This window comes from Anopheles ziemanni, chromosome 3 (assembly GCF_943734765.1).
Source record: "Anopheles ziemanni chromosome 3, idAnoZiCoDA_A2_x.2, whole genome shotgun sequence".
Taxonomy (NCBI): Eukaryota; Metazoa; Arthropoda; class Insecta; order Diptera; family Culicidae; genus Anopheles; species Anopheles ziemanni.
The window spans coordinates 26,977,095-27,005,034 of NC_080706.1; the positions used below are offsets into that span (position 1 = coordinate 26,977,095).

At 43.7% G+C, this 27,940-nt stretch overlaps 1 protein-coding gene across 1 annotated transcript in view; it reads left to right on the plus strand.

Moving 5' to 3' along the window:
• The window catches only part of LOC131290035 (protein ultraspiracle homolog), a 31,940-nt gene extending 4,697 nt beyond the window's left edge, over positions 1-27,243 (plus strand). Inside the window, exons 2-7 of the mRNA XM_058319415.1 lie at positions 17,338-17,815; positions 25,220-25,421; positions 25,505-25,654; positions 26,314-26,484; positions 26,592-26,826; positions 26,925-27,243. Of these exons, the coding sequence (XP_058175398.1) occupies positions 17,338-17,815; positions 25,220-25,421; positions 25,505-25,654; positions 26,314-26,484; positions 26,592-26,826; positions 26,925-27,169 (1,481 nt within the window). The 3' untranslated portion in view covers positions 27,170-27,243. The remainder of the gene's footprint in view (positions 1-17,337; positions 17,816-25,219; positions 25,422-25,504; positions 25,655-26,313; positions 26,485-26,591; positions 26,827-26,924) is intronic.
• Positions 27,244-27,940: the final 697 nt, after the last annotated feature.

Here is a 27,940-nt window from a genome sequence, read left to right on the forward strand (position 1 = left end):
TCCGCACGTGGAAAACGTATTAAAAACTAATTGCTTAATAAATTAGTTCCTCTTTCATGTGCAAATCTGATTGAATTAATTATAAAAGAAATTGAAGAAAAACGGATGCCGCTGGAAAGGTCGTCCTTGCGCGCCGGCAGCGCGTAATTGGGTACAACTCGGCCTGGGAAATCTCACATTGAGCTAGGTCATGGCACTCTGCTGCTCACCACATTAAACTCACCAAACACCTCGCTCACTTCCCGCGGTTTTTCCCGGCTGTCATTTCCATGCCGCTGTGGATGGATGGACGGACGCGGGTTGCTGTGATGCGATGTTTGCTTTTTGTGCAGTTTTGTGGTTATGAAAGTTCGGTCGGTTTGTTCTGTACGAAAAGTGGGTGGTTGTGAAGGAATTTATGTTGCTGAGTGAAAGCTTTTAGCTAGGACATCCTTATTCCCGATGTAGGTGAAATGGACGGACCGACCTGCACGTCTTTTAAGTGCGCCCCGAAGGGATGCTTGGTTTGCCATTAGCAGGCGAAGCGTTCGAGTTGATTGAGTTCGGGTTTTCCCTTTTTTTTTGCTTTCGTAATAAAATTCCAACCCAACGGCAGCATCCCGGACCCTCCGCAAGGACTTTGAACTTGGTCCAGTCTCCAGTTTCGAATGTTTCGCTACGCACCTACCGTTCTTTTGCCACCATTCCTCCATCTCTTCACCGAGGGAGGGGTTTTCACTATCGTCAACAATTTCTTCATGCCATTCGGTCGCCTCATTCGGGCCGTGGGTTTTATTTATGTTTATTCCGTTGTGCTAATACCGTTTATTGTTTCCTTCTATTTGCAGGTGAGTGTACGCGATATGAATGGCTTTAAGCGCAGTAAGTGAAAACTTGGTAATCAACATCGAGATGATCTCTATTTTGCGACACTTTTATGTACGATGACCTGATGGAATGGAATGCTTTCCAAACAGTTTAAAACCAATTGACTACTCTAAGGATAACCAACAAGAGCGGTATAAATGTGTTTCATAAAATGAGTTTTTATCATATAAATTATATTATTTCAAATATATGAGAAACGACACCGTTAGTAAAACGAATAATATGTTTGTCTGCAGACAATTTAAAAAAGCAGATAGAATTGGCTCAATAATTGAAAAAAACTAATAATATTCAACTGTCATAAGTGCAATTCACTTCTGTGAGATGCCCTTAAAAACTTATTAGTAAACCTTCTGTTTTGGGCTCCCACTTTTTTGCTGTTTACAAGTAGTAAACGATAGTTATTAGATATTGTAAAGAGAACTGTGGAACAAGAAATGATGAGATTCTTAAGCTGCTTTGTATAATTCTAGCAGATACGAATGTCCAAATCAAGCATTCTCCTACTTTCTTCTTTGTATTGTATTACATTGGTGGAAATGGGAATGCTTAAATTTCTCAGGGCTATTTTGAAAAAACTAAACCAGCCATACTGACCAATCGCACAAGGATACCAAAAATTCCTATATTGAAAATATAGGTTGAATCGGCCATTTTCCTAGATTAGGCGTCAGCTGAAAATTATCCTCGGTGAGTAATGATCGTTTGTACTGATTATAACGACCATTTATTTCGACCAAAACGATTGAAAAATGCATCCGTTTCATCAAAAATTAACGCTTGATGGCAAATTAAACGATGGTTGAATAAACAAATCCGTATTCCATACCACCTTATGTGTAATAAGAGTCGAACTGGCACGCGTGGTAAAGTGTGGTTATCTAATTTTGTTTAACAATTAGTGCACGTGTACATTAATCTTCGTTGCTGCATCTTGATGCTGTCATACATGTATAACAAGGATCATGTCCTACTGAGAAATCGTTTCTCACTCCGTGCGCCCACTCACTGTGGGCTCGTTCACTCTCACTCCACGAATGGCAGGCAAATATGTGTTTGGCACGCTCTGGAAAACCCTGCGCAAGCTCTCCAGTTCTCCGCGGGTTCTGTTGCTGTTGCTGTTGTTATTGTTGCTGCCCCCCATGCCGTTGCATTTCGCGAATCACGCGTTCACGCCGAGCGTCATCTCCATGGGCTGGCGTTTCTTGGGTTCTCTCCGCTTGTTCGCTCTGCTCTCCGGATTCGCGGCAAATTGTGCAGCTCCACGACGATGTTATACGGCTGGCCCCGCGCATTTGCTTCGAATCGCCCGTCGGGTTGGGGCCGTAGTCAGTTGTCCGTGGCGCCGCGGAACGTTCGCTCAAGTTTTGCACTTGCACAAGGGGGTTTCGGAGTGCAGTCTTCGCAAAAGGCGGCAGAAGTTGCACTGAATCGCGAGATCGTCGTCGGTGCATCGGGTCCGTGATCCATTCGTATGCCGGACCGACCGGCAGTTTGGCCGACAGTTTTAAGAGGGTTTTCATTGGATTGATCGTAGTCAATACAAGGTGGTACTGACAAACTGTTTTACTAAAGGTAGCGATGAAAATAGACGAGTGGAAAAACCTATACTGTGTTTTATGATGTGCGAGAAAATGGTGTGTTAGTGTTGCATTTCGGTTGTGAAAAGTGTCCGACAGTTTAACATAGAAAATATCAACAAGAAGAGTACAATGATATGGATTATTTGTAGTGTGATTTAATAACGTTTTTTGTTTTGCTTATAAAATTGCCACCGCTTCCCGTCCGTCTTCACTTTCCACGTTCAACTGCAATTGTTTCAAAAACATATGTCTCATTCGATGGGTTAACAAATATGCTATGGTTTATTTAATCTCAGCTCAAAGCTAACCGCAGAAAGTTTCCACGATGCCGTGACCTCCGTTTACGCCTTTAGCCCTTTTTTGGGGAATCCTTTTTCTCGTCCCTCCATCTCTCGCAACCCGTGGATTGTGGTGGGTAGGGGGCAGATTCGTGTTTAATGTGACAGAACCGGTGAAACATATCCACAGACGACACAACCAGTTTGCCAGACCCGCCGTCCGTCAGACATGTTGTTTTAAATGATGGTCAACGAGATTATAAGGTTTTATCGTCCGGTTCGCGAACTTTACTCAGTGTGGTGCATAAGCATAAGGCATGATGTTTTTACGTGGGAAAGATGCTCGTCCCATCTTTTCGCACGGATGTCATTTTTCTGTTCGTGCTGTTCTCTTTATCTTCATATTTTACCCGTTTCAAACTAAAGCAAATGGAAAGCGCCACCACGTTCGTTTTCGCTTTCAAGTTATACGTAACGCCTTGTTCGCCTTGTTTATATTGGGTTTAGTTTAATATTTGAACAAGTTAACAGAAAAACAAAACCGATCAAAGTGAATCCGGTGTGCTTTTCTCTACTCGGTTCTGCGTGTTAGTTTTTTGCACCGGTTTTCCCCGGCCAACGGCTCAAATGTCCCAACGTGAGCGGATCCGCCCCGGCCCGCCTCAATTTTCAGCTCTCCCTTATGACTTCAATGAATTATGGCATTCTTGTGTTCGCACCAGAGCAGACCCCCGAGGAAAACGAACACCTAAGCCGAGTTGTCACATTTTCTGGTGCCTCCATTCGGAAGCCATCATAAATCCTGCCTCCTACCCCTGCATGTAGGAAGGGAAGCAAACGCCATATTGAGTGACATTCACCGGAATGTGGTCGAAATTTGATCGTCACCCAGACGCGACGACGATCATCGGCGAGACCGGACCGAGTTCTCCCCGCGGGCGGGAAATGTGTTGCAAAAGTTTTCCACCTTCTTACGTGTGATCAGCGTACCAGGATGGGGGTTGCAAATTTCACCGTTTTCGAAGTTGCTTCACTTCGTTCTACACATTGAATGAAAGGTCGTAATGGTTTTCATATTTCCCTTGTTTGTTTGTGAACCATTGGGGCATCGCATTTGAGGGATCAAATTTTCTCCCCCCAACCACTGGCGAATGCATCGCCTCGGTAGCCTACATTTAGTTACGAGTAACTTACACACGCTGAAGGTTTAAACGGTTTAAAATGCGTCGCCCGACATGAAAAAAATGCGCATCGCAACATGTGATTGTCATTCCGCACCATAAACCTTATTCGTGTATCGTCATTTGCACACCCGTACACCCGTTTCAAGGTTATGTGCAGCTCAATCGACCCCCCCTTACACCTCTGCCCTTGGAAAAACAGTGGGTTTCACTCTGACACTGTTCCGTAATCGACAACAAAAAAATGCCGGCTTTAGGGAGACAACACCGGACAGAGATCCCAAACCCCCCCATTTCCACGCGGGAGGAAGGTGACGGGTCGTTCCCCACATTTGCATTCGGATTAGAAAGTCAAATGGCTGACGTCGGGGTTTGTCGGCAGTAGTTACTCCCCCTTTTTTTTTGGTTCCTTGCCCTCCTCCTTCAAACCGGCCGATCGATCGTCGGTGGTTTAAAACAAACAACGCGTATTGTTCCGCCATCCGGAAGGGAAGCTTAGTCAATGACAGTTCAGTCTCTTCCACCGAGAGAAGATTCCATCCGTCACTTTCGCCTTGGCCGGTCAAAGTGGCGCTGTGCAAGTGTGGCGTACACGGTTGGGCAAAGCGCGTGCCTTCGGTAGCGGCAAATCGTTGACAGCTTAATTCGAACGCGACTCGGAGACGTCATTTGGCGTCTAATAGCCAACCAAGTGGAAGGCGTCACAAGTCGCCGCCACCCAACCGAATAACCATCCGAAGCAACCGGTTCGTAATTGTGCTCCACACCATCCAGATCCAATAACTGTGTATGTGTGATGTGTGTGTGTAAGAAGGCGCCACATTTTTGAACGGTGGGGGATCGCTTTCTTCCCGCGATTTGCGCGAGTTTGCAGCAATTAGTCGCGGACCGGTAACGATCGTCTTGGTTGTCAGTGAAATGGAGTCACCCACACACGATCGACCAACGATCAACGAGGGCTCCGTTGGGTGTGCGTTTTAGTAGAGTTAGAGCAAAGGTGTCGCCAGGGAAGCCGGCTTCGTCGACCGGCGCCGGTTCAGAAGGCCTGGTCGTGAAATAAATGAATTGATTGTTTGCACCGCAGGGTCGCGGAATATCCTCCGTGCCAAAATGAAGAAGGGAGCGAGAGGGACCGAGAAAAAAACTACAGCAAGAAAGAACGCACGGCAATGTTCGCAACATCGCAACATCCATTCTCACCGTCTCGCGGGGCGTCTTATGGCCATATAAAGCATTCCAGCCAGCGTTCGAGCGCGCGCGCGCGCCCGCGACTTTACCCCAAACGGCGGGTTGGGTGGCGGTGATCGAGGTGAGGTGGTGGTGTGAGAGGTGAAGATGGCCTTGAAAGATGGTATTTTTGTTGTCGATCGTATCGGTCCGGCGGAGAGAGGAACCGCAGGCCTCGTGAGGATGAAGCGCTTCGGAGTTTGGAGGAGCTCAGCCCGTCGTGTTGTTGTTGTTCATTTCTTTTCTGCTGCGCGGTTCGTTCATCCTTTCTGTTGCCTTTTTTTTATGTTGGTACATTTTGGAATGTTTCTGCCCCGAACCGGGGCGAATCCCCCAAAGAATCGCAAAATGTGGATGCGAACGAATTTGCAGTGATTTGTTCTGGCTAAAAAAACAAAAGTCATCCGACAGCCGCCAGCTGCTTGCCTCTGGCCAGCTGTGATTCTTGTGAACTGCCTGTTACGTTTTGCCTCAGGAAAACTGCTCTTTTCAGAATGCATTTTTCTCTCCTGTTAAAAAAGATGCATCAAATATTTCATTTGTCATAAAGAAATTTAATCTCGTAGTAACTCTTCACGGAGTTAAATTTACTACTAATTAATAGCAGACACTATGGCTTATAACATTTAGAAACTATTCCTCTTTCTTTCACACTTTGTTATCGACAATTGTTCGATGATTCAGTCACGAGAAACAAGTGAAAAACTTAATTAAATCATTAATTCAAATGGTAATCGGTCTGTTACTATTCTTCTCTGCAAAAGGGAAAGGAGTTTTGGTCTTTTATTTAATCCCAACAAACTCCTCGAAATCAATATTTTCTTTCAAAAATCAAAACGTAATCAAACGTTAATTGAATGCGATAGAATGCAATACTATTTTAAGGTATATTATGCTATCTTATTTTTGTATTAAACTGTTGTAAATACATCGTTTCGTGGCCGTAGCGCGTAGTATGACGTACACGCAAACAAAAACACAACACTCGCAGCTTTCAAGGTCCCCAGTGGTCCATGTCGGTCCACGATGAGTGTGTCCAACCGAGCGGCCATTACTCCGCGAACCGATGGTAACGCTGCTGCGCACCCCAAAACGTCATCTTTCCTCTTTTTGGGCTCACGAACCGGCGGGGTTTCGCTCCAGACTTTTACACATTTCGCATCGATTGGCTACAGTTTTATTGTTTTATCACTACGCGGGTCGGGCCGAATTTGGTGCAAGAAATACCGCGGAAACCTTCCCAGGAGCATAGGTTTACGATTCGTATCGAAGATGGACGGTTGTATGGATCTGGAGTGAATAGGAGAGATTTGTTTCGTATGGAAGCCCTTGCATTTTGCGTGGGTAGTGCAATAATGAATTTATTTGCTTGAATAATCCAAATCCAAATGATTTCATTAGCTTAGGATTTCGATATGATGGTTAGTGCAGGCTTTTAGAGTCTATGTATGCTGTAGAGCATAAGATCTGCATCATAATTGCACTTTTGCTGCATATGAAAACAATACTGGACAAGCGAACATGGAGAGAGGCTCAAATGGTTAACGTTCTGGGAATTTCATCTTTTTTCCATTTTACTTGAAGAATTCCCTCTTTTACGAGCGCCATCAAATTCAAACTGCACGCTCGGCTTACCGTAATCGGATGCTTCTTCAAGCTCAAAGTCCTGAAGTTTATTTGATACCTTAGATGTGCTCGTATGAGACCGATTGACCTCCGTCGCATTCCTAGTTTCATGGTCGTTCTTCATCCTTCAGCAGAAGTTTTTTGCATGCAAATGGTTCTCACTTAAATGCGCTTCCTTCTGCCGTTCACGATAGCGGTTTCATGTCGTTTAGTATGCCTCATTTCTTGTCTCACACGTTCATAAAATACTATCCTACACTCCAGCAACTGCACGTGTTTGCTGGTGTGTAGCTTAAAGCATTAAACTTCAACAAATGTCTCTGACGAAGCAGCATGATTTATATCTCCCACTAGCGTCTTCCTAAGTTGGCTCACGTTTTAAGCCATCGTAATGCTTTACAGAAACGATGGTGCACCTATTTATTTAATTGAGACCGTTTTCTCACGACCCTCCCCTTCCCCTCCGGGTACTGAAGTGTGATCCCGTATGACCATTAATTTCAATTCTTTTGCCCTACTCGACGACGCACGGAAAAGGCAAGTGTTTGCTATCCGTTGCGGTTAGTTAATGGTTTTACTTCTTGCTCGTGTTATCCAGGGGGAAAGAATGCTACCCCGATGAATTGCATGGAAAGGATTGCGGTCCTCGTGGGGTACAAATGGGTATGGGGGATCGTTGAAACGTGCTTTCATGTTTTAATCCAAAAGCCCTTCTATTTTTTTATGAAATCACGTACGGGAAGCGTACCTTTAGATAATCAAAAGAAGCATCAAAACACCAAAAGTAAATTGAAATTGAAAAACGAAACTTGATTCTTCACACAACTTACCTAAATTTCTTAAACCTTTAACATCTACTGCACGCTTGAGGTGTTTGGATGACTATTTTTACCTTTTCCCTATGCAAATGGACACATTCCACAACGATTACACAACACTCTAATGTCCGTCTGTGTCCTTCTTCATCATCGTTCCTATCTTCTCGCAATGTGTGACGTGTCACGGGGCAATTTGGTGGGATTCCCAGCTGTTGCCGTCATACTTGTCTTTTCTTCACGATTTTTACGACTTCTTGTTTCCAATTCCGATTGCGATGCAACTGCAGCAGACCGCAGTCTGGCTCCATGTCCATTCCATGCCATTGCAGCACGTCTTGGTCTTGCGAGGTCCATCCGTGTCGATAGTTTGCTTTGCGTCCAGCTGGCTTATCATTCACTCCAGGGTCATGCTGTTGACACGCCCTATGATGGGTCGGTTCTCGCTCCGTGTTTCTTCACGGAATCTTATTTCATTTAAATAAGAAAAAACATTCCCCTGCCCTATGGAACGTTTCGTGTGCAGATCTATCAATTCAGATTGCTTTAAAAACATTTATATTGAAGGTAAAAACAAAAATCATTGAGGTGCAATGGAGGACCAAATTTTAACGTTTCCTTATCCCATCAAAATACATCGAACCTTCGGTATGGTTTTGTTCAATTTTGATGGGTTTTTCCTTCGAATGGAAAAGTAGCTCTATTTTGTTTGATAAAATTTGCAACCAACCCTCTTTCCTTTGTCATTCATTTGCTTTATTGCTATGAGAAAACACCTCCCCCGAGCATCAATTCACACATTCGATTACACGCACACAACAGTAGAAGAGCAATGAGAGTCCCCAACCCCCCCAGTGCAAACAAGGCAGGTCGGGAAAAGTAATGAAAAAAAAACCCCAAACACACAGATTCAACAGGCCATCACAGCTCGGTGCGTCACGGTGTACTGCATACGCCGAGTGCAGTTGCAAGTGCACTCTCTCCTTTGTCGTCGCCATTTCCCGCCGCTCCCGGCCACCGTCAGCACATTCACCGCCCCGCTCCGTGTCCAGACGTGCCGACGTGCCTCCAAACTGGGTCAAGGACTCCCGTCGTCGTCGGTACCCGATCTCATATTAAAACCCATCAACTCTCCCTCCTCGCTGTTTTTGCTTCGTCAAACACAACCCCCCAGTCTCGTCCGCTAAATTCCGCCAACATTACCGGTATGTCCGTGTGTGTGTCTGTTTCTATCCACCAGACAGGGGTGTTCTTTTTCTCGCTTCCTTGTTGCGTCCGTCCTCGACTTGCGGGGGGGTTGAAGAAAGCTTTGGGGGGAGGACCTCTTATCTCACGTTGGCGCTGACGTCGCTGTACACCACTCCAGGTACATGTTCCTCCGTGTGTTTGTGTATATGTGCCATATCAGACGTGGTTCTTCACTGCACTTTTGCATACTGATAACGCTTATCTTGTTGCGTCTGGCTTGCTCAGGGAATGCTATTTCTTCCGCACGGGTTGTTGGTGCTATAGTTAGCTCCTGTTTCTTTTTGGCTTCACCTTGACATGGGATGGGATGATGGCTCTTTCTTTCTTGTTTCTATTTCTGCCCGAGTCAATGTCAGACATCCTGCTGGTTCTGGTTGGGAATGAAGGCCGGTTGGCGCGTTCCTCCAGCGGCGTCATCCGTGTCCCAGTTCCGGGTTCGGGTGAGACGAATCTGTGCCGTACCTTTGTGGGGCAGTACGACATCAAACGTCGATCGGGAACCATCAGAAACGCTTGGAGCTGCTTCACTTGGGCATTTGATTTACATAAATGATTGTTTTCTAGAGTAGGTTTTAATTTAATCAGTTGGTAATTCTTCCACTATTTTCTGACAAGCCAAACGTTTTTTCCCACCACCGCTCATTTGTGATTCCCACTGGGATGCATAAAACAATGTTTTAATCGTACAAGGCAGTTTCTAACAGATGGACGGCGAATGCATAATTGGCAACAATGTAGCAAAGGCAAAATAGAAGAAAAACAAAACACCAACGATACGTGTGAGTGTTTGTGGTAATTGCCGTTAGAAATAGAGAGAGAAAAAAAAACAACATCGTGGAGAAAATAATTGCAGTGCAATCGGCTGTGTGGAATAAAAGTTAAATCTACCAACCCGTGACCGAACGAGACGAGTGAGGCCGAAAGGAGGGTGGCTGAAACGTGTTTCGCGCGATTTGTTTTAAGGCAATCAATGAAACTTATACGGCGAAGCGTGATCGATGTTCCACCATCCTTCGCCAGTCTCGGAACTGCATTCGGTGTGCAGTTGTAGGTTGTTTTTTTTCTCTCTTACTCCTTTCGCCATCGATTTGCGAAGAAAAGTCCACGGGATAGATCGGACCCGGAGCAAAACAAAAACGTCTCACTCTCATCCATCAGCTGTGCACATCGATCCACGCCGATTGCATCAATTTCGCGGTTTAGCGGCGTTTTAAAACACAAACAATAGGCAAGGCCGAGCTCGAGTCCCCGGCACGCCCCCGAACCCGCGAACGAAAGTGAATCCGTTGTTTGCTCGGTTTGTTTGATTTTTATGTTTATGTTTGGTTTTGGTAGCCGTGATTCCAACCGCTGTTGCATATCTCGTTACTTTGGCGGACCGAAGAGAGTGTTAGCCTAAGCGCACCCGCTCACAAACAAATACACATCAAACATAACAGTGATTAAACGCCTAGTGCATGTTTTTGCTCAATTGACCGAACCGAATCGGAAACACACATTACACGTCACGTCAATGTTTGCAGTCGAATTGGCGACCTAAGCTTCAGCAGGAGGGGTTCAGTGTCGTGTTTAGCTGTGTGCAGTCACATGCCGTAGCAGAGTTCCATGCGGTGTGCAGTGCAACCTCGAATCGTGACGTAAACATGTTGAAGAAGGAAAAACCGATGCTGTCGGTGGCTGCCATCATTCAAGCGCAAGGCCGGTGGGATCGGTCACTGGCCGGATTAGCAGGTATTTTAATGATTATGTTGTAAATGGGGACACAGCGAGCCCAGTTGTGGGTGTAGCAAAATTGAATAGAAAAACGGTTATAAAATAGGCTTTTAAATCTACTTATTAAGAAAAGTTAAATCTGCACGAAATAAAATCAAGACGTCAGCAAAAAGAAGGAGCAGAAATGTTTAGGCCTAATTTTTAAACTATGTACACTTCTCCCTCACCTTATGGCCCTTTTTAGTCTATTTTTGAAATAGTACACTACTCATTTTATTCAATCTGACTAATCGTTTTGCAAACATCATCTTTTGCTAATTCCCTTCATAGTCCTGCCACGTCGAAAAACTAATTCAAAACATGTCACACTGGTTTTTTACTTTTTTGTATAGTTTTTGGTCTAAAAACGAAGAAAACATATGTTTTGTACATATGTTATTTGTGATTGTGTTTAGTATAAATTTTGCAATAATTATTGAAAAAAATGGTTCAATTGCATCGAATAGTGTAACGCATAAGAACGCGTTTTCGAAGAAGGTACACTCAAAATAAGAAGTAGAAGTAAAACCAAAAGTCCGACAAAGTAGAAACAAAACGGACAAAGTCAGGCTCGGGCAAAACTGTGAAGGGGGTAATTTGACATGTTAAGTGCTTTGAAAACTGTGCGCACCTTTGCGGTGCTATGAAAAAAGCTGAAAAAAGTAGAAAATTGGCCTTATCTTAGTCAAAAGTAATATCGTTTGCAATATGAAAAATATTACGTAACTTTAGATTTACTTGTATTTGTTTTGTAAATTGTCAGAATTGTGATCAATTAGTAAAATTATGTTTTCTTGATAATTCAACTCACAAAGAACTTTGTAGTTTATTCTGTATTTATTATTTTTTGCAAAAAAGAGCACAGCTTTTTAATGCTTAATGCTTTAATGCTTTTAAACCATCTTTTAAAAACTATCCCATTTCTAAATCTGTTTTCAACGTGATAAATACAGATTTGGTCAAACCAACAAACTTTAATTTATGAATAAATAAGTTCAGAGTGAACATTTTTCTTTCAAAATTGAAAATACTTCCTCCGGACGATATATCGTTAAAGTTTTGTCAAGACATAACCAGCTCCAACTATTTGATACGGTAATTATCTAAACGAGTACCAGCATTTATCCAACAAGTTTCAGCTTCATCGCGAAGAATCAGTGTCCGGAAAAGTAGAAATGAAATAAGATACCTTAGATGTATTTATTTCGTGTTCAATATTTGCCTTCGCGAAACTGACAGCCACGTATGTATCGGCCCTAACTGCTCCGGGCTCCGCTATATACTGCTCGGCACGTTCGAGGATTAGCTTGATTGTCCTCCCCCGCCAACCCTTTGCGTCCGTGTGTCCGCGCTGACGTAAGACGCACGTCAAACATGGCGGCGTGCGAACTTTACCGAGGTCATTCGACATCCTTGAAGTAACACTTTTAGTGCACATCCCATTCCCATCCCATCGGCATCAAGTCCCAGTGGCTTCCGTTGCACCAAACAAATGGTCCTCCGTTACGCCGCGACACCGCCCAACTGTTGCTGGTTGGTGCACCAGCACACCGCAAATGGCATCGATGCCCCCCCCAAGGGGCCACACTCCGAGTCCGTTCTGACCACACCGCCGGAGTCCTAGCGAGCAAAAATAGACGACAACCCAAGGAAGAAGGAAAGGATTACGGTGGGAAAAGGGCTTGAGTTGTGTGTTGTAGCTGTGCATTATTGTGTCCGGCCCGAGGTCAATGGAGAAAACATTGACTAAGGTCATGAAGGTTGTTCGTAATCGATAAATGACGCCACTCCATTCCAGGCGCTTATGTATTCTCTGTGTGTGTGTATGTTTTGGAAGTCGGCATGAATGACGGGAGTGAAAGACGAGCGAAGGTAGACCCCGGTGCCGGTGCCGTCCTTTTTTCTCCCCATCCTGCTACATAATCCTCCGAATCGCTGGCAGGCACGAAAAATCACGAAATGTGTTTCCGTTTGGGGACGCTGGCAAGCAAGCAAGGATTCTCGACAAGAAGCGAAGGATGGATCGTGTCTGGATTACATAAACTCGCGATTCACTTTTCTCCTGCATTTACCGCGCGTGGAGAGGGTATTAAATTTTCCTTTAACCCGCTCCACCCGCAGGCAGGGCTAGCGTTTTCCTCTCGTCCTTTTTCCAGCGTTTTCGTGCGCTATTTCTATTTATTTTACCCGTTGCGGAGCAAGTATCCATGCCGCCGCCTCACTTTTCTTCTTTCACCCCTTGTGAACGATGGAGTTGTCTCGACTCGAAGTTTTTCCGCCGCGCGCATGCTCGCCGTCGTTCCGATTCGGCACATAATAAAAGCGTTGCAGCGCGAGAAAAGATTTTCCCGTGCAAGTGTTTGAAGGAGAAGCAAACTGCAAGCCAAAACAAAAAAGGAAAAAAAGGAGCCGAACTAAAATGAAGAATCAAACTGCAAGCGCGGGTTTTGCCGTGGAATATCTTGCAAAGGTGAAGGACACACGGATGGCGATCGACTCTGACCAGAGGAGGGAGGAGGGGGACGAAAGCGTGTTGCTAGCATTCCAGCAACCCGGCACACCGAGCGCATACGACGTTATATGCTTTCAATTATTCAAAGCAGCTCCACTCTGCTGATTGCATGTGCGATGGTCGTTTCGACGTGCGACAAAAACAAGATGGAACAAAAGTCAACAATTTAGTGTAGTGGCAAAACAAAAAACAATAAAAAACTACATACACGAAAGCGAAAAAAACAAAACGAACGGAAAATACCATGACCAAGCCCAACCCGCTCTGCGTTATCAATTTTCACCGATGCGCAACCGATGCATGATGAAGGTGCTTCCATATCCAATTCCATCTCCAAGCGGGCCCATGTTTTACCTTTCGAGCATGCATTGTAGGGTTTTTTTTATTCCTCTTCCTCGTACTGAAAGGATGGTGTAAGAAGAAGGTACCATTTGTGGTTGCCGTTTTTTGCTCGCGCACCATTGGCTACCGTGTGTGGGTATGTGTTTCACTTTCCCTCATCAGTCAAGATTTTCATCTTGTTTTCCTTTCACTTGTTTGCTTAGTACATACATGGGTACGTTTTTTTTAAAGGCACTTCCTCTCTACCGATGCAATTGCGATAAGGTCGTTTATTTTCACTTCATTTGCAAATATTCACAATGCTTAGGTGTAATTTTTGCACAAATATCAATGTTTTTCTTTATTTATTGTTTGTTTCGACTGAATTTCATTAATGATACTTTTTCCAATTTCAATGTATGATGTGAGATCTTCTTAAATTATTTTTGTACTTCAAGGAATTTCCTCGTTGTCGCTGCAATTTCAAAAAGTTAGTTTTTTTTTAAATTAATTTCGATACATGATATTTATGATATAAAAACGTCGATTTTCCGGGGTGTTCGGGACCAGCTTATGTTCCAGCTAATGAACATGTCACAGTATGAAACATTCATCTAAGAAGACGGAATGATAAAAAACTATTTGAAAAAACAACATCATCATTAGACACAATGTGGTAATGTTGCACATGTTCCGGAAAACAACAACAAAAAAACACAGTTTGTTAAAATGAACAAGGTGTAACTGAGAAAGGTCTTGCCGGATATGTTGGCTTGCCCTTGCCTTGGGAGCGGACACTGTACGTAACGAACTCGAAAAACAGTCGACAAGTGCACTTTTATCATACCCGATGTCCACACCCGCCAGCACCCCCTTGTCCGCGAAACACGGAGGAATCGGGTGCAAACGCCAAAATTGAAGCGACGAACCTCGACGTTAAGGCAGCTGGTGTCTAATGGTGTTTCTCTAATGCAATTTGCTGCACTTCGTAAGAAACAAGTGCAAAGAGGAAGGTGGTTCGTCTTAGCACTGGGCCACATTTAATGGGGATGCAATGTGATAATAAATAAATGCACTTTGTTTTTACCTCTCCCTGTTCCATTTTCTTAGTTTGCGTTTGCTTTACCTACCATCGGCATGATTTGCTTTTGTCTTCCTCTAATTATTTTTCGACATTCAGCAGCTGTGTGTATGCAGTTGCTCAAGTGCAGCTGCAGCACTGGACATGTCTTGCAGCATAACATACGTTTTTTTTGTTGTCCATTACATCCATTTTCTTCATCGTTCGACAATGCATTTGATTTGATTTCGTCCCCTTTGCTTGTGTTAATTGTATTATTATTTCAATTTGTTATCTTAGATGTGTACGGGCGTTGCAACACTCATGGTACGTTGCGTCCTTGTAGATGCATCATTGCATTGTAATGGTTTTTGGTGGCTCTAGCAAGTGAGTTCATCCTTTTTACGGCAGCTTCAGGGCAAAAGGGATCCGATAAATAATTTCAAACTAATGTGCAGGATGGACAAGTGTGCCAACTGCATCCGCAGCAGGTCAGATGGTAAGAACAGATTGCTCTAATGTTAGATTCATTCGGCAGTTTCATGCCACAACGTTGGATTGAGACTGCAATTGCACCTTTCGAACTTTGCCTTGCGTTTTATCGAATGTATTCATCTCGTACTAGGGGTCTTGAGCCAGCTGGCTAGCCTCGCAGATGTATGGTTCACCAACAATAATTTACGACACTTATAAGTGAAATTATTGTGGATGTTGCACCATCTGATTCGATTGGTTGCAGTTTGAAACCGCACGAGATGCGATTAAGATGTAATATTTATTTACATTTGCAATGTTTTTTTTTGTTGTTGTTTCGGAATGAATCATGGATGGGCAGCATTATCAATTGCATACAGTACAATAGCAATCAGGTAACTTTTCCCGTTGCTTAAAGTTTTGGGTTTGCAAAGGAATTGTACTGCATTTCACCTCCATGAACTCGTTAAAGACCGATTTGATTGGTGGTTTTTCAATTAATTTGCAATGCATCTAATTGTTTCGATCACAATCCAATCGTTGCAGGTAATAGTTGTACATCATTTTACAACAATAACATCTTGTTCACATTAATATCTTGTTCAATATTACACCAACTAGTCTATAGTGACTTTCTGGTTTGGTTCGTGGCTCGAGAAAATTTTCACAATACGCTGTTCGACATGATTAGTTTGATGTGAAACATAAGTAGGAAATTGTAATATTTGTTTAACATTTACACCCTACAAGTATTACCCATACCCAGTGTTGAACCATAGTTTAAATTGTTTGTGCCTGAAAACGAGCTACCGCTCCCGAGTCGTATTTAGAAAAGTAACGCTTGCGAATGAAACGAAGGGGAAGGCTAAAACTGCATGCGGCTCAACAAGCTCGAAATACACTTTCACCGTGCACCTTTAATTGTTACTCCACTGCGTTCGCGAACCGAACACAGGCCCCGTGGCTCATTATGAGTGTGTTGGTTATGGAATTATGGCGCCAATGTTCATGTTTCACTTGAAGGTCTTGACGTTGACGACGATGTTTTAAAAGTAAACCGTTTGAAAATACGAAGGAACTTCAAACCGACTGCGGAAGTACATGCACACAAAATAAAGAACCCAAGTTCCTGCAGAATCACAGAACCAATGAGAAAGGAAGAGAGAGAGAGAGATCTAATGCATATTCAAATCGCCGGCAGCAACTGTCCCGTTGTGGTTGCGAACGATGTACACCAGGGTTTGGCCAGGGCAGTGGGTGGTAGTGGGTAAGAAAAACAGACCTTGTCTATAGAGAAGCAGTGGCCACTAACCACCTCCATCGTCTTCCAATGTTCCAGCTTCGCCCAAGTGACGCTTTGCATAAAAACGCAACTGCATTTGCGTTTCGCTAGCATACCTCCACTCTTTTCGTCTCATACTGCATCTCTCTTTTGCATCCTCACACTCTTTCGCTCTATGTTTTTCTCCCCTTTATCCTCTCCCCGCTCCCCCTTCCACCCCATTCCCGATGCAGCAGAGCGCGGTGCAGCGAGAATGCATCGGAATTCCCTTCACCTTGAAAGTGGCCGTTTGTGGTCGCGTTTGACGACGCGCCGGTGTGCTGTGCGCCATCTGGGTGCACTATCATCGGGGTACACTTACTTAACTTAACCGGCACGCAAACAACCGTACCGACAGCCGTTCGCTCGGCAACGGTAACCACGAACCACTGCCGTGTTTTTTTCTTTTAACAGTAACACTCTTGTGCGCCCTTCACGGTTTGTCATGCCCGGCACGAACGAACGTTTAAAATTTATTCATTCAATTTTGTTGCATCCTTTTTGTTTTGTGCGGTGGGTGTCGTAACTTTGTGTCGCTCTAGGGTGCTGGATGGTATATTTCCTATGCTTAACTCACTGCAAATGTTTCAAACTCGGACACGATAAAATGTTTTTTACTGTTTAGCAATTACTACAACTGTCAAGGTACATGAGAAAGGACACATTTATTGTCTTTGTTTTCTTCGACGTGTATAATTGTATTACTTTCTGCATTCATCATCAATCACTCCCGAGGCCCAGCACTGTATGTCAACAACTCACGCGGCAGACATGCTTTCCCGTGCTCCAGTCCTAGTTTAATTATATTCATCCAACAGGCAAGCACTCTGCACGAGCGAAGGGAATGCTATAAACGATGATCCGTTTGGTGGAATTTTCCACCCCCGATACTTGGCCGACGCTGGACGCGGCCAAAGAGCATTCCAATTAGTGCAAGACGGAGCCGGCGACGTCGACCGACGACCGTCGGAGCATAAATCATCATCTCAACCTTCTCCCAGCGAAAATGATGTCACTGCGATCGTACTGAAACTTACCCGTTTTTCGTTTGCCTTCTCTTCTCGCGATGCAGGTTTCGATGCCACGCTGGTCGGGCATATGGGCCCGCTGTCACCGCCGGACCTGAAACCCGACCTGAAACCGGACATTTCACTGCTGAACGGAAGCGGTGGCGGCCCGTTCTCGCCCGGTAACAACTGCGGCAACCCGGGCAGTCCGGGCAGTGGCAGTGGCGTCTTCAATCCGGTGGCGGTCGCCGTCTTGCAGCAGCAGCAACAGAATGCGCTCGTCGTCGGGGCCGCCCTCGGCAATGGGACGCCCGGTGGGCAACAGAATCTCCTGATCGGTGGCGGTGGAGGGGGCGGCGGAGGTCAGCAGCAACAGCAGGGCAGCAACGGTGGTGGTGGGGGAGGAGGAGGAGGTGGAAGTGGATCCAATACGCCCACCAACATCACGCAGCAGTACCCGCCCAACCATCCGCTCAGCGGCTCGAAGCACCTCTGCTCGATCTGTGGCGATCGGGCTAGTGGAAAGCATTACGGTGTCTACAGGTAAGACCTGGTTCCAGCGGTCAAGTCAGGTGGGCAAGTGTTAGAACTTCCGAAAACGTTAAGCCATAACCATGACTTGTGGAAGATTTGTGGATTGCATAAATTTCATTCAATACGAATGAAAATTAAAACAGTACCAGTAACATATCTACCAGCTAGAATATTGCTTCCCAGAAAACGTTGGGCAGAATGTGCCGACTGTTGAAGAATCTCCTAGAAAACTATATGAGTCACAACACGTGGTATTTCAGTTCCCTCTGCCTGAATGAATTCATTTTGTACCTTCAGTTTTCAAATCAGCCTCTTGAAACGAAAAAAAGGGAATAGTGTTTCTATTACCAATTTAATGGTCGAGCGATTCACGTTCGATGCCGGCAGATATCGCTGATTTTATTAGAATGTTTCAATATGTTGAGAGTATACTTCCAAATCATAAGGGATAAATTCAATCGGTAGAGAAAACATTGCAATCATACTAGGGAATGTGTCAGACAGATAATGGGAAACGGGTAGCTATGCAAACGGTTTGTGGAACATAAGACGCCAACCCGCAAAAGTCCTCGTTTGTGGTAATTTGTTTGTTTGCTTTGAGCCGCGCCGGTATCAACTACGTTCGCGCAAGAAAAGTGAATACAGGGATTTTCAGATGATATCAGAACGGCGGCAGTATTATTTTTAACTGCAGCACATGATATTCCAACGGCATCAGTTGATTTTATAACGCGATCTTGCTTATTATAATGTTGTCAGTTGGAATCAGAATCTTAGCAGTTGATATTATTATCCTGGTTTAGTGGCTTGAGCAAAGTACGTAACTAGTATAGGTCTCCATTGCAGTATAAGAAGGACGCGAGTGTTCCTCAGAAGCATTCTTCTTCTTCTTGGCGTAACGACCTTGTTGGTCATGCCTACCCGTTAACAGCTTACGAGACTTTTTACCCTGGATAGTGAGTCCTCTCGTACAAGGGAGGGTCCGGTCTTGGTTGGGATTCGAACCCACCCCAATTTTCTGATCGGCGCTATCGCTGACCCTAGTACCATAATCGATAGTAGCACCCCGAATTCATCCATATTCATTCTAGTTCATTCGAGTTCATCCCTACTACCAATTTTGAATGAACTCAGGCCTATCCTCGTGGATCGGAGCGAGACGCAGCGACTGACTTATGCCCCGTCGCATTCGCGCTGCAGCGCCGAAATTTTTCAACCCGCTCTTGAGTGAAACTTTGCATGAAGAATGAAACAAAGCGACGGATGGAAAGCATAAACCGTTACAGTTTGAACGGAAAGTGTATTTTTGAACTTTGGATGGCCCCGGCGCTGCCACCAACGGTAGAGCATTTTCCAATGTAAACAACATTGACGCTTTCAAATCTATCATCGATGCACTATAAAGAGAAGAAATAAAACAAAAATAGCTCCTTAATGGTTATTCCTAGCCAAGTGCATCATTCAGACAAAAGATAGTCGCACTAAATACCTATGCAATAATATTTATATCATCTCAATTGCCTCAGAAATGATTGTGTTTTATATGATCAAAGATGTATGATTTCAAAAGCATTCGAAGCATTCTCGAGCGGTCTCTTCAAGGCAACACTTGATAGAATAAAGAATCCTTCGACAGAATTTCTATATGTGGGAAAGTTTTCATTTACTTTATTACAAAATCGTATAAGTGTTACATACTTATAATGACAACGAGAAAATAGACAAATATTATTCAATTAATTGATGATATTTATCTGTTAGCTCGGAACGATCTGTTTGCGCATGCACATGCACATGCATATCAGTAATTATAGCGCTGGAAAAACAAATTACAAGTTTGCTAGTTGCTGGCTCAAGTTATGTTCTAAGAAGGGTGGATGCGATATTTTTTTCTCCCGCATTCAATTTTTACTCTTCTCCCGCAGTTGCTACCATTGCTACCGCTGCACGTTTTGCACCTGTGAATAAACGAATGCATATCAAACTAACATATGATCGGCTATTCACAAAGTGTGTCCATTATATTCAAAACATCAAAAATATATCCCTGTGATACATTGATCATTTGAATCAATGATCTCGAACGCCAACTATTGCGAGGTGTTTGATGTTAAGGATTCATGTTCGCCATTTGATATTTGAAATATAGAATTCTTTTTCGAGTTTCATCTTCGGGCGTGAAAGAGGTCCAACATAATCGACATAGACTGTCCTTATACCGATTAAATCTTGATTAGTGACGAACGTTTGCATTTCGGGAATATTACAATAACGTTGGCATTTAAAATATGAGACAAATTTTAACGACTTTTCATGAAAAAACGGAACACGTTAGCAACTTTCTGTTAAAAGCAAATTAAATATGTAATCTTCAATAAAATTTACTTGATTCAATGTACTTGGTTGACTTTTTTCTTATCGTCAACGAAAATTTGTCTATTTTTTAATGCAAACGTCGTGGCCGTGTTTCTCAGTTCAAATGTTAATTACAAAGTAACGGTAATCTTTGTCCGGCAGTGATTAATTTTCTATCCCCTTGAGCAGTTGCTACACGAGTTTATGTATTTATATTAGGGTAACCAGCATTTAAAAAAACGAAAGCGTTTTGACTAAGGAGTGTCATTAACCTGCTCTCTTTTAAACTGTTGTTAGCGCTGCCAGAAAAATATAATAAACGCCAATCAAAGAAGGCTTAGTAAAATAAGATAGAAGAGGTTAGCCAAGAAATAGTTAGTTGCAATGAAGACTTTGAGAGAGGAGGTTGTAATAGTATTTTTTTTTGTGAACGCTTGGTGAAGGCTTGATGGAGGATTGAAATTGTGTGAAATATAGCTGCCATTCGAACATCTTCTAAAAACAACTATTCCGTTATTTTCGAGATAACAACTGTCAACACATGATTTCACCTTATGCTGGGAAACGATTATGTTTCCGGCGGAAGAAGATGTTGGAACGTATTTTGCACACAAAAGTAGCTTTTGATAAGAGCTAGATTTTTATCCGTTACTTCCGAATGTTGTCTCCAATCGGTGTATAGATCTGTGTGTAGATCTTTACTAGTTTCCAAAAGACGTAATCTCATGAAACAATCAAATGTTAAGCAATGAAAAATGCGATGCGACATCGACATCTGAAAAAAAATCATTGCAACTTGCAGTTACTTGGATATAGTGGATGTGGGTAAGCTGTGCAATTATTTTTAACCAGATTTTGGCATGGCCTATCTTTGTAAAAGTGATTACTTATCTGTAATATATTTCAAGCTAGGTATGAAGCAAAGTTCCTCGTAGAGGAAAAAGTACATCTTTCATCATTCGTACTGTTCTTTGCTCCGCATCCACTTTTGTTGTGCATGTTCTTAACGTATAAAGCACATGTTACATAAAAAACATGCAACTTAGTCGCTAGGTCACTTTTAATGACGCCGGCAGTACACTGGGCCTAGCGCCAGTTTGGATTGAAATTTAAATCAAACATTTTGCGGTCATATTTTAGTACCTTTTATTACATGTTAAAAATGTGACGAACAACTGTAATGATAACACAAAGAAATTCCATGCGCATATGTATATTTAATGCTGCGCGAAAATATAACAAAGATAATCATACGGTGCGATCGGTTGTCGCCACACCAGGGTGGCAAAACAAGAATCAGCTGGTTCTTGTTAGCGGTTCTATTTACAAGGTCAACGCGCGTGCGTTATACACATGTGTGTATCAAGCGACGCGTCCGTGTACTGTCACGCAAACACCAAAGCGGTCAAAGAAAACCCTAGTTAAGCCCGAGGGTGTACAAGAATCTCGGTGGACTACTGGAACAATTCGAGATTAACACCCCACACGCTTCGGACTGGCAGAATCAAATGGTAAGTAAAAACTTTAATAACAAAGATAAATATATACATCTTTCACCCTCAGGCAACATATCAACTCCCAAAGCCGAAGGAACGGCGGAACACCGGCTACCAGGCGAGCAGAACACATCAGGAGGAGCAGAACACAACAAGAGGACCGCAGAGGGGAGCGAGGCAGCAGAACGAGAAAGGCAGAACAGAACAGAAGAAAGAGAAACAAACGGAACAAGAGTTGTGAAATGTTTTTTGGAATTTTTTCACATTTTTTTGCAAAGGTTCAAAACAAAGCTTAAATTTGTTGAATTATTTCATTAATTATTTCATACGCTTCAATTATTTCATGAACTCCGGTGCTGCATCAGAAATGAACGGAGCTGCTTTAATAGGAAAAGTAGCCGAACACTTCACAGAAAAGCAGCAGTCATTTTCCATAGCGAAATGTTGGTGGGGATGCGAGTTCATTCGAGTTCATGCGAGTTCATGCGAGTTCATTTGAGTTCATTCAGATTCATCCAATTCATCCGGGTTCATCTGAATTCATCCATATTCATTCAAGTTCATCCGAGTTCATTCGGGTTAGTTTGAGTTCATTCGGGTTAATTTGAGTTTATTCAGGTTCATTCGAGTTCATTCGATTCATCCGGTTCATCTGGGTTCATTCGAGTTCATCCGGGTTCATTCGAGTTCATCTTTTGGGTTCATTTGAGTTCATTCAGGTTCATTTGGGTTCATCCAGGATCATCCGAGTTCATTCGAGTTCATTTCGGTTTATCTAGGTTCATCCGATTCATCCGAGTTCATCCGGTTCATCCGGGTTCATCCGGGTTCATTCGAGTCCATCCGGTTCATCTGTATTACACCAGATGCATCTTTCATCCGAGGTTTGAAATCGTTAAATCGGGTTACCTTTTTTATAAAATCGGTATTTATTTACGCTTGTACAACAATTTTTCCTTACGTACTATTTAACAATATTACATGTTGGACGAGAAAACAAAAGGATGGTTTTCCATACTGAACGTTTCGAGGAAACGAAACGAAATGTAAAATAGGAAAAAGTTTTCGTATTTTCTTCCTCTTCTTCTATTTTACGAGTCGGGGTATATCCTCCTACGCTAAATCGAACACTTTGTTCCCTTACTCGTAATCAGAGGCGTACCGACTCTGTCCGAACTCCTATGAAGGAGCTCGTCCTTTAGGACCGGCTTCAATAGCCATATGTCCACCCGCCGTCCACGGGAGGGATAATTCCTTCCGTTTGTCAGATCACAAGAACTCGTGGTCCGCTTGATTGACTCAAACAGCACGAGATGAGCGGCAGCTGGGATTTGTCCGACTTGAGTCCCAGCTCGGCTGCACCATGCGGTCGGCATAACCTTACTTTTCGCTAACCTATTTCAGGAACCCCGTGCACTGCTAATGTTCGCGATGATGCGTTGCCGAACTGAGACTCTTTTCGTATTTCGTATTTTAGTTAATGAAAACAATACTTTCTTGGATGAAAACAATGCTTTCGAAAAGAAAATCATTTATTAACAAGAAATGAAGAGTTTTACGAAGTTGTAAGTTTGCTCCCCTGAAGTTCTCCGGTGGGTTTGCACGAATCCCTTTGCTATTGGTCATATTTCCCTGTATGGCTGTAAAGTTCCCCGATGCGTCTGTAAACATCCCCTGCGTCGATGAAACTTTCCCTCTACTAAACTACATTCCATAATATAGGTCGAAAACCTTGTATTCTCTACCCATTTTCATTATGCGGAATGTTTTTTTCACCCCTAAAAAGATACCCTGGACTGGCTGCCAAAGTATGAAACTTATTCAGTGTTTCAATCAACTTCTTCGCCATGTTGGTCTTCGAACTTTTTGTGGGGCATTCGCGGCTACCTTTTGCCGCATATAAACGGTAGTCGACTGTAGCTTAAATTACACAAGGCATTTGTGCATTCTTTTTTCAAGACGCAAACCAACGGAAATATAATTTAGTAGATTATTTTGTTTTGTTTTTTTGAATATTAATAGATCTCTTTAAAAACTAAGCTTTACTAACTTTAAGCTAAGTTACGTAAATATGATCATTTTAGGTTTTTTAAACGCAAGTATTGTTTTTCAGTTATAACAAAATCCAATTTGTTTGGCATTCTACTTAATTGATGTCGTTTTAACTAAGACAAACTGTTCCTTGGATTACGAAGAACGGTAAATTGACCCATGGTAAAGATAGGGAAAATATAGATTTTTCTTGCCACAACGATGAATCGAATAGTTCTACCAACTGTTTTGCCGGCACACCAGAAGAAACTCCAACTCGACACACAAAAACCGGCCGGGTGGAATATTTATGAGAACGAACAGTTCGACGCGTTCGAACGGCGGGTGGGAGAGAGATGGCACGGCAGTTAGGTGTTAGATGCGATGCCAAAAGGTGCAAAGCAATCGCCTGGCCGCGGGGAGAACCGTGGCGGAGACATCTTAACGCGAAAATTATTCACCTGACCTCGACATTTGCTTCCTCCCGCGAAGCGCGAGATGCAATGCGAATGACGGAGGCGTTGGGAACGGCGCGGGTTGCGGGATACTTTCCTCCCCGCGGCATGAATGCAGTTTTCCATTAGATAATTAATATGCCACCCGCGGGACCGAAACCGATGACGACGACGACGCCGCTCTGCCTTCGTTTGACATTTAAGCTAACGAGCGGCATCGCAAACGAAGAAGATGACGACGACGACGATGGACGGTGCACCACCGGGCAACGATGCCGTTCTTGCTTGCTCTTGGTTCGGTTGAACTTTTCTCTCCCCCCAGGAGGGGCCGGTTTACGATTTGCATACACAAATTGCACATGCAACGACTGCAACGACTGGGTTTTGCCTCCGTGTGTCCATCGCTTCCGAGCGGCGGTCGGTCAGTTTGTGCATCATCGGAAACGCTTGGCTGGCGTGTCGAATGGTTCTCGTGACACCGGTGCCATCTCACCGATCGGTTGCGACCCACACGCGGTTCGTTCCCCGGGCCGAGTTCCGAGGTGTTTCGAGGCATTCCGATGAAAGCGAGCGGTAATTAATAATCAAGTAAATACGGCAAACCTCTTTGGCCTGTCGTTTGCCTCGCGGGTATTGCCATTTATTTGAAATGTAATCCTGTACAGCAACAAAAAAATACTCTCCCTACTAGTGGATCGGAAAGACCCACTTGTGTTTCTTGTTCCGTTCCGTCAAGAAGTTTTCCCAATGGTTCGACACTTTGAGCATGCAATAAATCTTTACATTATTCTAGGAAATTTCTCGGAACTCTTCTCAAAGTTCTTCGTCACATTTGCAACTGCTTCGTTATGCAGGATGGTGCTTCCAATGATTATAAATATTTAAATTTCTCCCAACCACACGTACGAGCTTGCTAATGCCCGAACGGCGCTCGAAGTTGAGTGGATTGTGAGGCGAAAATAATCGCCGACGAATTTCAAACATAACTTAATACTTAACATTCCTTTGGCGTATGCGTTCCATTGCACGCGTTCTCATGCCCAATCGGTGGCGCACATTTTGCTTTCACTTCACAGCTGTGAGGGCTGCAAGGGATTCTTCAAGCGCACGGTACGCAAAGACCTGTCGTACGCGTGCCGGGAGGACAAAAACTGTACGATAGACAAACGCCAAAGAAACCGCTGCCAGTACTGCCGGTACCAGAAATGTCTGGCCTGCGGCATGAAGCGGGAAGCGGTCCAGGAGGAACGGCAGCGGAGTTCCAAATTTTCCATGAAGGTATGCGCCGCCGGCACGGCACCCCAATCAAGCCGGGATGTGTTTAATGTCCCACGTTTTTCTCCTTTCTCCACACCTTTTAGACCGAAGAGATAAACTCGACCAGCTCGGTGCGGGACGTCGTGGTCGATCGTTTCCTAGAGGCTGAACAGTTGGGCGAGCAGAAGAGTGGTGATAATGCCATACCCTACCTGCGGGTTGGCCAGAACTCGATGATTCCACCGGAATATAAGGTAAGTTAGACGTTCGAATGATACTTTAAGGCAAACATACATAAGCGTGGTTAAGAAAAATATACTTTTCAATGTAATCCTTTCGTGGGCGTACTTTTCAGAGCTCGTGTAGTAGCATATTCTTTGGAGTTCAAATAAACGCCATTTTCCAGGAACCAAAGAAAGGAATTGTTTCCAATTTGTTGCTATAAAAACTGACACTCCCGCAATAAATAGCCTGGACTACATAATTTTGACACTGTTTCATTTATTTTTTAAAATAATTTCGTATGTTTGTAGCTGCTGTTTTGCATCTATTTTTGGTTTCCTAATCTGATCGGAACCCAAAGTTAAAAATATGACGTTTTGGCTTGCTACAAGAACTTGAACAAATTAAAACTCGAATTTTTCCTTTTTATGAGTCACACCGTAACTGTTTTTAATAAACAACTATACCATAACTATTCATACATATTTTGATGCCTTTTCAAGTGGATTTTTGTATGTCAATTTGTGTACAAAATCATTCATTTTTCATTTAAACGCTTCGAATTGTCTATTGTTTGCCTTTCTTTGAAATTACACACGCATATGACTAGATTTGTAGGCTATTAAATGTAAATGAATATCAAATACACAATGATTCATTAGGTTGTTAACATTTATCACACTTCTTTCAGGGCGCCGTATCGCATTTATGTCAGATGGTGAACAAACAGATCTACCAGCTGATCGAGTTCGCCCGGAGACTGCCGAATTTCACGAACCTTCCGCGCGAGGACCAGGTTACGTTGCTTCGCAGCGGCTGGAACGAAATGCTGATCGCATCCGTAGCCTGGCGAAGTATGGAGGTAAATGCAGTGGAATCGCATCGGCGTGTTGAAATTCATCAATTAATTAATGAAATTCATAATGTAAACTGTGTTCTTTTTTGTTTTATTTCTGATACTTTGCGTAGTACATCGAAACGGAACGGGCGCCGGATGGACGGAACGATGGACGGGTCACAATTCGGCAGCCACAGCTGATGTGCTTGGGACCCAACTTCACCCTACACCGGAACAGTGCCCAGCAGGCGGGGGTTGACTCGCTGTTCGATCGCATCCTGTGCGAGCTGGCGATCAAAATGAAAAGACTGGACGTGAACCGGGCCGAGCTGGGCATCCTCAAGGCGATCATACTATTCAACTCCGGTAAGTATCAAACTCGGGGGTGCAAGAACAGCTATTCGTGAAAACGAACAAAGACACGGGAAATATATAACGGTTTTTTTCTATTCTCTGCTTTCCAGACATCCGAGGGCTCAAGTGTCGGAAGGAGATCGATCAGATGAGGGAGAAAATCTACGCCTGTCTGGACGAGTACTGTAAAACGCAGCATCCCTCGGAGGATGGGCGATTCGCGCAGCTGCTGCTCCGGTTGCCTGCCCTGCGCTCGATCAGCCTCAAGTGTATCGATCACCTCAACTTCCTGCGGCTGCTCGGTGACAAACAGCTGGATAACTTTATCATCGAAATGCTAGACACGCCGTTGTAGGCGGAACTCCTCGACCCACCATCGAGGTACCACTGTCGGGCGGCACATGCCCGAGCGGCGGCACCGGAGCGTCTAAGCAGCACCCTCTTCTTGGTGGTGCTGTTCGCGCTGGTCCTTCCGAAGGACACGGGAGCGTTCGTTCTACTATTCACGGTGGCATTTCTGAAGGCGTTTCTTTCTCGTTCCTGAAGCAAAACAAAACGGCAAACGATGATCAAGCGGGCTACAGTAAAATAAGAAAACATGAGAATGACATGTTCGTTGAAAGTTTAAATTTTCTCCGCGGCATCGCGTAGAAACGGGCGGCCCGAGGACACTTGAATTTCTTCCGTATTCGAATGTTTGTTACAAACATAAATGTGAATATATCTTTACTTATCCGCCTTTGCATATTAGGAAACCACGATGGAGGTTTCCAAAGAAGGCGAGTCCGTGGATTCCGTGGAAACCTCCCAACCTTCTGAAGGGGTGTGGACCAGAAATCAAAATTAAAAAATAATTTGAATGAGTAGCAAACACTGAGATACAAATTTTTCTGATCAAATTAAGAAAAAAGTTGACTACTAACTAGCAAAGCAAACATGCTGAATTTCTTTGGCGATAGGAAACATGTTATTAATGGTGACGTGTCGTTTGATTGTAAAAATAAATGATGCTAAGGTATGAAATAAATCTAAAGTATAAACAAAAAATGAATCAACCTACACATTAGCAAAAACGCAAGGAAGGAAACAAAAAAAATGGTGCAAATAGATTTTATTCAACTCAAAC